Source organism: Patella vulgata, chromosome 2 (genome assembly GCF_932274485.2).
Source record: "Patella vulgata chromosome 2, xgPatVulg1.2, whole genome shotgun sequence".
Classification (NCBI taxonomy): domain Eukaryota; kingdom Metazoa; phylum Mollusca; class Gastropoda; family Patellidae; genus Patella; species Patella vulgata.
In genome coordinates, this window is record NC_065880.2 from 37,512,209 (window position 1) to 37,521,812 (window position 9,604).

The 9,604-nt window shown below is 34.7% G+C and overlaps 1 protein-coding gene across 1 annotated transcript in view; it reads right to left on the reverse strand.

Moving 5' to 3' along the window:
• Window positions 1-6,141, reverse strand: part of LOC126811551 (syntaxin-binding protein 5) — a 90,493-nt gene extending 84,352 nt beyond the window's left edge. Inside the window, exons 1-2 of the mRNA XM_056099211.1 lie at window positions 5,877-6,141; window positions 5,680-5,777 (exon numbers count right to left, since the gene is read on the reverse strand). Coding sequence (XP_055955186.1) covers window positions 5,680-5,777; window positions 5,877-6,020 — 242 coding nt within the window. The 5' untranslated portion in view covers window positions 6,021-6,141. The remainder of the gene's footprint in view (window positions 1-5,679; window positions 5,778-5,876) is intronic.
• Between the last annotated feature and the right edge of the window lie 3,463 nt (window positions 6,142-9,604).

Here is a 9,604-nt window from a genome sequence, read left to right on the forward strand (position 1 = left end):
AGAAAATGCAGTAGGCAAAATAAGCTGATACGACACGATGGCATTTCTTCATATTTAAAACACAAATTATTGTTTTTGTCTATCACGTAACTTAAAAAGTTTTTATTCATTTGTGAATGGTAGACAAGCGGCACAATCATAATTGAAATTGCTTTATATAAAATAAAATTTCGTACGGCTATGCCATAGCCTTAAATAATAAGGACAATATTTTAAAAAATAGGTTGCCAGGCAACGAAACATACGCCCACAGCAGCTAAATCGTCCGGGCAGTCAACAAGAGTTGTCGCATATTTTTACTTTTTTCGGTAATGAAATATTTATAATACACTAAAATCTGATTAAGAGTAACAACTCATGAAGTAATTATCAGAAAATCATTAGAATTTGTTTGGTTTTTATAAAGTTCTGCCCCATGCTAATGTTTAGTATACAAAATTTATAATATCATGAATTTAACTGTTCAAGTCGTAAAAATTCATTGAAAATAAATATACTTGTTCGTCTCAAGATCTTAAACTCTGTGTATCAATCTGAAGTCAATCGGATGAGAACTTTAGCCTCTAGAGCATCACAAGATTTTTCAAAGTGAAAATCAATAGGATTCTTCGTCTCATGACATCAAACACTGTGTATAAATTTAAAGTCTATCGGATATTAACTTTAGCCTCTAGAGCATCTACAAGATTTTTCAAAGTGATCGAGGGCCATAACTCTGGCAGTAATTATCGGAAATCGCTGAAAATCAATAGGCTTCTTCGTCTCATGACCTTAAACAATGTGTATAAATTTAAAGTCAATCGGATATAAACTTTGGCCTCTAGAGCATCCACAAGATTTTTGAAGTGATCAAGGGCCATAACTCTGGCAGTAATTAACGTAAATCGCTGAAAATCAATAGTCTTCTTTGTCTCATGGCCTTAAGCACTGTATAAAAATTAAAAGTCAATCGGATAACAACTTTAGCCTCTAGAGCGTCCACAAGCAATTGTGGACGCCGGAAGGACGGACGGACCGACCCCAGATGGACGGACAGGGGCGACAACAATATACGACCACATTTCCATGTGAGCGTATAAAAATGAATAAAACTAAAACACTATTTAAAACTAAATTCAGCAATGCTTGTTTATTGACCTAAATCCAACCGATGCAAGTCATATTTTATCGGGAATTGGAAAGCATTATTAATATCTGTTTCTCTGGATATCCAGTGTTCTATCAGGAATTATTCAATGACTATAAATTTAACAATGGGTCAATGAAACCATTAAATGTATGATCCAATTATTATTTTAATATTTACCTGGAATTCGTACGGACGGAGCGTCAAAAACAGGGCGCAAATACTGTGATTCACAATCCATGCCGAGCAAGATGTCTTCATTACATTACAAAGGAAACTCACTGGACCTGTTATGAATAACCAGCAAGCTTGGGTTTGTTTTTTGTTTTTTACCAAATTATCAAAATTACCATTAAATATGCTAATTACTTGGATTATGAACCAGATGGCTGATTCTCACTAAGGTATGACTGTTATTGTTGCCGACAAGCAAGTTGATTGTCGATATTGACAGTATTTTTCATTACCGGTACATTCCCAGTATATTTTTCCTGATTGTTTTCTTTGAGGGGAGTCAATTTAGACATTGAGGCGAGCTATAAAAAGCGCACCTCGACTGACATCCAGGCGCGTCCAGGAGAGCAAGAGCGATCCCTCTCCTTTTTCTGGAAGGCCTGTATATAGAGCCTCGCCTTTTGAGTTTAACTGGACAAATCGCTCATACTTATCTACTCTACATGTATTACTCTTCATTCATTGTCAATTTCAGAATTAAATACATGTACTACACCAAATACAAATTAAATAGCACCATTATTATCAAGCTCCTTGTAAAAACTGGTTATTACATGTATGAAGTTATATTACATGGCAAGCTTATTCTGAACTTTTAAAAAAATATCATGAATCATCAGTAAATTGTTGCAATAAGCTTACATGTACATACAGTACAGCACAGTTTTACTTTTAGTTCTGGAAATGGTGATTCATACAAACATTCTTCACAAATTAAACATGCATTATGCAAGAGCTAAATCTGATTATTGCAAGTCTTAATTTAGGCTTCAGATGTTATAGAAATTATAAATTAGATCTTTATTTAAACAACAAGACCAAAATCAACTCTGTAGACCCACGGATGGCTCGGCTACAGCTCGGATTTAAATAGGATTTCACTAAATGATTAAATCAGATAAGGGGTAACCTGATGAAAATACGTCTGTTAGATCGAGGCTAAATGATAGAGTGTACTTAGCGAGGCCGATGTAAAGCGTTTCCGTATGCCATTGAAAACTTTACTTGATAATCGAGATATGTAGGTGGAGTTAACGCCTGTCAATCAAACGATCAGCGAAGGTGAAGACACAATTCGCTACCATTTCTAGGCAAATATTACAACGATGATAACTATGTTCAGAATAAAGTAATTTGACTGAATTTTTCAATATATTCTTCTTTCATCATCTACTTTTGAACTGTTATAGCAAGAATGGCCAACTCTCTATAAAAATCTCCCATAATGTATCTTTAATGAACTACAATTAATTATCAAAATGGTACATGTATATGTAAGTATAAGCTTATTATCATAAATACCAAATGCACTATTAGTATTACTACATTATAATAAGATAATCTATACAAATATAAAATATACAGAAATGCTAAATGGTTGAGTATGAGATCTTGACAGAAATTATGAATGACATTTAGCATAAATGAATGAAGTATATGTTTAAAGGAGGCATGATATACGTGTATTAAATGGGTTAATTGGAATCCTGTGTTAAAGTCTCTTAGAAACCATTATCCTAAATAATACAAATTTTTAGTTTCCTTACATGTATGTGTATATGTCTCCTTATGTATATATGCATTATGCAAGTCCACAAATTTGATACTATCCCAAAGTGCTTCAACAGCCATGTCCACCATTATATAGTGATAAGCATTCATTTATCGCAAGCCATTGCCACTCATATCGTAGATTGTGGATGGCTTCATTTTGCCTGACAAAAATATCCCTCTAAACACAATTTGAAGGACTGCCGAGACTGCAGCCACATAGTTCTGTGTCAGTGACAACTTTTGTGTAGGACAATAAATGTACACTGTACATAACTAAACCAGCTTTAAATGTGTTTTATATGTTTGTGATTTTTTTTTACTATTTTGATTAAATACATGTACCGGTAGGTACATGTGGGAGTACATTATTATTGCTTTATGGATTCTACTAATGATTTAAGTATCCCTGTCCCTGATTTCACAATCTTGTTTGTTATTCAAAGTTAAAGGTACATTTACATTGTAGTTTTGGAATCAAATTTGATTTAGATTTGTGTTTGACAGTTATGAAATTCATAAGCATTTCAATTTTTATGTACACTAATGTTAATACTAATAGTATTAGTAATGCACAAACCATCCCCTGTATCATCCCAGTTGAATCATTCCTTTCTAATTCACTAACCCCTGGGTCCATTCACGGGAGAGACACGGTCAAATTATCAACCCTTGACAATTGTGCTACATCTATTTTCATCGACCAATCAAAAGATAGGTTGCCAGGCAACAAAACATATGCTTACAGCAGCTAACAGCAGTCAACAAGAGTTGTCACATATTTTCACTTTTGTGGGTAATGAAACATGTATAATACACTAAAATCTGATTTATAGCGGTAAGAGAAACAACTCGGTAAGTAATTATCAGAAAATCATTAGAATTTGTTTGGCCCATGCTAACATTTAGTATACAAAACATTTAATATCATGGATTTAGCTGTTCAAGTAATCAAAAATCATTGAAAATTAATATATTTTTTCGTCTCAAGACCTTAAACTCTGTGTACCAATCTAAAGTCAATCGAAGTGATTATATATAGGTGTAAACATGGTGTATAAATATAAAATCAATCAGATGATAACTATGGTATCTAAAGCATCCACAAGATTTTTCAGAGTGATCAAGGACCATAACTCTGGCAGTAATTATCAGAAATCGTTGTAAATAGGCTTCTTCATCTCATGACCTTAAACACTGTGTATAAATTTAAAAGTCATTCTGATATTAAATTGAGACTCTAGAGGGTCCACAATTGTCTGGACCGCAGGCAGGGTTGACGACAATATACGACCACATTTCAATGTGGGCGTATATAAAAATTTTATTCCAACAAAGATCGCCAAATTGTTGTTGCAAACTTTGTCAAATTATTTTAGAACATCGTTTTGTGTGCATGTCACTTAAATTACTTGCAAACCTTCTCATATTCATAATTGAGTGTTCAAGTTGCTGTATTGTGGTGAACGTAAACAATGACACTAAAACATAAACTGCTTTTTGATAAGTTCGTAGAATCAACCTACCTGGCCAATGAAATCATCAAGGGCAGATAATTTGAATTCATGGAAACCCTGCGAATGCACATAGGGGTTAGTGGAGTAAAACGGACCAATACCACTGGGCATACCGATGATGTGCACAAACCAACATGCACCTTCTTGAAGTGATAATATATGTAAATTTATCTTGTCAACAATACATGTACATACAGCACAGAAATGAGGCATATCCGGTATGAAATACATACATCGGGCGATGGACAAAAATTACTTAATTGTAACGCACCCCCTCTTTTGAGACTGTGAAAAATGCATTAAGTACTAATGCTAAGAAATTTACATCAAATAACTTCAGCGTCCATGCAAATGACAGGGCAAAATTTCACCAACTACATATAATGAATTAAAAAATGAAAAACACCCAGGAATACATGTACCGTAACTATGTACATGTACTGACTGCATAATGTTGGCATATGAATGATACAGTACATGTATGTTTATCTGTTAGGTCCGTGCATCAATCAAACAAAATAATTTGGATAAAGTAGAATTTTATTTATTATTCAACAATGCAGCCATGAGGTCAAATACTGTACTATAGTCAGTGATTCCATGTTACTGACCTTGGCGATCCAGCTTAATTACGATCATCATGGTACAATTATTTTATAATTATTAATACAATTTCAATTTTCAGACATTAGTTTCCATGTATCTGTATCAATATTCAAAATTAACAGGTTCTAAAATATACCTCTATTACTACTTATTCATTAATATTATTGTTTTAGTTTTATAGAGAATCTGACTAAGTTTTATAGATAATATTGTCACGGCTGGCCTGTTGTACTTTACATAATACGAAAAACACCCACCCTGTGACCCTACACTAGAGGTTTCTCTACATTGGCATATATAAATATATATGCACAGTCATACAATTTTAGTAACAAGTAAAGTCAATGACTGATGTACAATGTACAAATACTGTCTACAATATATATTTATTCTAGTACCAGCTAACTCAAACTGGTCCCAATTTGCATGCATAAAATATCAAGTGGGAGCATTAAATTAAAATGTCATTGTCACTTACCTGAATTAATGATGAATTCAGCTGTAATACTCCTGATATACATTTATATTACATGTATGTAACACAAACTATTATTGTTTCTATATACCACAGTATGATATAAACACATTAAGTAAAATGTTGAATTTTGAATAGATCTATTCTATACATAAAAACTAAAAGGATACATCCGAAGTGACCCAGATTTGGTACCAATAGCCAAAATATGCTGCACTGGATCAAAAGCTACAGCAGTTGGATGAAATGGGAATCCATATCGAACGGTCTGAAATGACAATAATAATGATTATAAAAATATATGCGCAAGAACAAGTGTAAACAGATGACAAATAACGGTAGTTATCTTCGGTTTTGACATTCCTACCTTGCAAATCTGGAAATGTTGCGACTGAAGCGATTCCTCTATCTCCGTCTCAGACTTCGGAGCTGTGCTAACCGACGACCGTAGACCATCAAGGACCCCCTTGAGGGTAAATCTTTTCATTTTTCTGTTAACTGGCGAAGCCATCGGGATAATGTTTGTCGAATTGACCCATGTTGTTGTTTACTTTCTCTTGTAACGAAACATTTTGCTTGGAAAAACTGTCATTACGCTCAGCAATCTGGGAAATGTTGAAATGCCCGGATTACAATCCCAGCAGCCTTTGGCTAATGATGGTGAATATTATTTTGCCGGGGTCGAGTGCTGAATTATTTCACGTACATATTGACCGGTTTTGGTTCTTCTAGCAAGCAATAAGCCAAAAGTAATAAATTTAACCAAAGATACTCAAATAAATCTAGTAAATGGACATTGATAATATCACGCATGGATAAATATTGAATTATAATAAGTTCTTAATTATGCCCAGTCGAGGCGCGCGTTAATCAATTAATCCTTTCGCGGTTATCCCTAGCAATATGTTTTTCGCAGACAATTTGTTCAGATTCTTGTGATATTATTTCACCCATTTTTTTAAATTTTTTTTTAGATTTCATATTTCAAATAATGTATTGGGTTTTCTTTTTCCTTTTCTTTTTTTTTTTACACAGAATAGCTCATAGATGATAAATATTGATTTTCGCGTTATATTTGGCGAGGGCTAGAGAGTAGGCTAGGCCTAGGCCTATTCGACTCGCGCAGGCTGATTTGGAGGTTTTTTGGGGGTTTTTTTGTATTTATTTATTTATTCTTGGGTGGGTGGGATTGGAGGGTGTGTCTGTGAAGTATTGGTGTCTTCAAGTTTTTAATTTAAGGGTTTTTGGGGTTTTTTTTTTTTATATAAATTATTATTTTACTCTGTTCATTGCTGTAAAATGGGCATGTCGCAATTATATATAATAATATCTTGTTCACTGGATCAATTTTAAGAAACTATTATTTATTCGATTATCTCAAAGGTAAGCCAATACTAAATATCCCCGGTCGTAAAGGTTATGTTGACCTAAAACATAAATAACTTGCCACATTTGCAGTAGTATTGAGTCCAATACGTAAATAATGCATGCACCTTTTGGTTTAGTGGTATATATTTTAAAAGGAAAAGGGATTAATTCAAAATCGAAAATTATTTATTTAACAAACCAAATTAGCTACATTTCTATCTTCTTCATTTACGGGGAGAAAATTTAAAATTATTTTTATGGCACTGAACTATAATTTCAAACCATCGTTATAACAAATTTTCCGATTTGAAGGGATTTGGCTACTATTCAAACAGTAATATTGTGTATTAAAATAGATATGAAATGGAATGGTGTTGAACATCTCACTTTTCCTCGTCTAATAACTGGTAGTGTGCTATGGTAAATTTTGCTAGGACAGCGGTGGTACGGCCTACTCTTGTTTGGATTTCCAACTGCCAAGTGTCACGAGACCTCGGTTTTACTTCCCATCGGCACGACTAGACATTGTTCCTTGCCCCACTTACAAGGGGAATCCACACGGGAAAAACCCGGGGAACGTTGTCGAACCCATGGTCCTGAAAACCGCGTTTGTAATAATGGACATTGTTTGAGACAACACTGATGTTATTGTATATAGGGGGGGGGGGGCATCAACTCTTCTACAGTAAAATTTTGCCTAGAATACGATGCCGAGTGGGGCGTTTTCGAGATATTAGGTGTCAAAGGTCAAATGAGGTCATTTGCACTGAAAGTGAATGCGCAGCCATTCTTGTGTCATGAAAATATGCTGAAAACGATCGAAAGTAATCACTCTTTCAATAAAAAAAAAAAGTCAAAAGGTCAAATTTCCCGTTTTTGCACTAGAAAGATTTAAAGCAATAAAATGTCAGCGTAAAATGTGAAAACTAACGCGAAACCTGTTCTAATTAATATAGTAGGAAAATTTAAAACTCATAATTAGGTGGTCTTAGCACCCTACATTTACTTTGGAACGTCGAAAAAGATCTTGCATAACAGCTCCAAAACACTTCGAAATCTGTTTCAAAAATACGTAAAAACTGTCAAATCGAAATCTCCCCGATTTAGTTTAACAACGATTGTTATACATAATGAAACTAGTTGTCCGAAAAACAATTGAATAGTTTTATGGATGGACTCCTGGGTCACAAAGAACTAAGGTGAATTTAGCAAGTTTACATTTTTATTGAAAGGATGATTACTTTCGATCATTTTCATCTTGTTTTCATGATACAAGAATGACTGCACATTCACTTTCAGTGCAAATGAACTCATTTGACCTTTAACCCCGAATATCTCGAAAACCCCAACGACGGACTGATTACCACTTGGCATCATGTTCTACGCAAAATTTTACTATAGAGAAGTTGTGTGGGCTTTTGTGCCCATTTGATTCCCCCCCCCCCCCGGCATTGAGCCTCCAGACTAATATGCTTGTTCTTCAACCCCTTTCAATTTCTGAATAAAATATTGTTTTTAAAAAAAAGATTAATTTAGTGTTGGCTATTGTATATTTTTCAAGAAGCCGCATCCTTGAATCAGAAGGACAATTAACCTCCAATGCAAGAAAGAAAAAAACAACTCAAACACCCCAATAGGCCTACGTTATTAGCAACAGCCATTAACCATTGCAGATTCCGTCATAGGGTTAGGGCACGTGATTGTTAACGAAATTGTCGGTTAGGTTTAGCCCTAACCCGTGACCTATGACGAAATCTGCAACGATTAACACACCACTGATAATCTAATATTTCGAAATGAGTTACATAAGATAACAAAGTACTAGAATAAATCGAACGCTATTTAATGAATAAAATAATCATCATCGGAATCAAACTAGAAGGAACGAATAGGGTGGTGGTCACTGCGCTTTCACCTTCCGGATTTGAGAACCAGTTCTTTCCGGGCCTCAGATATGAATTTTACTAGGTGGTGCGATTTCTCTTTCGGACTCTTTTCTTTAATCGGATCCACGGTAAATCGGCGAGTATGCACTGTTTCACCAACCAGAATGTCTCGGATTCGAAACCGGTGCTGACCCGTAAAGAAAAAGGTCTAACCCTTCGGATGGTGCAAAAAAGACGTAAGAGTAAACCGTGTTTGATAATTTAATATACTTTGCAGAGGTATGTATATAGGTATTATTATATTCGATTAAAGGTCACATCAATACTTTGCAGACAATCTGGAAAAAAGCGATGCGGACATTAAATCATAGACTTTTAGTTGGTTTACCTTTAAAGCTTATAGATAAATTATAAAAAGTATATACAGAATACTGCAGCTAGACTTGTTACTTTAACTAAGAAATGTGTACACAGGGCTGTATTTAGCGGGGGTGGAGGGGGGTACATTGCACCCCCAGAAAAATAAGGCGCCCCGAGAAATTGCGTCCCCACCCCATCCAAAAAAACAAAAATTATTTGACAATCTTTCAATTATAAAATAATACATGCTCTTAAGGCACTGATCAGTCGATCGGTTTTAAGGGCGCCCACACGTTTGCCCCGATCAAAACTTTCTTATATCACATACGTGGATGTTATGGCGCCCCACCACTCTGCTGCACCTCCACTTTTAAAATCCTACATACGGCCCTGGTTGTACATCTCTATATTCTTTTAAAAAACAACTTAAAACACATTTATTTAACCAGGCTTTTAACTGACTCTGTATACAATCGTTAAC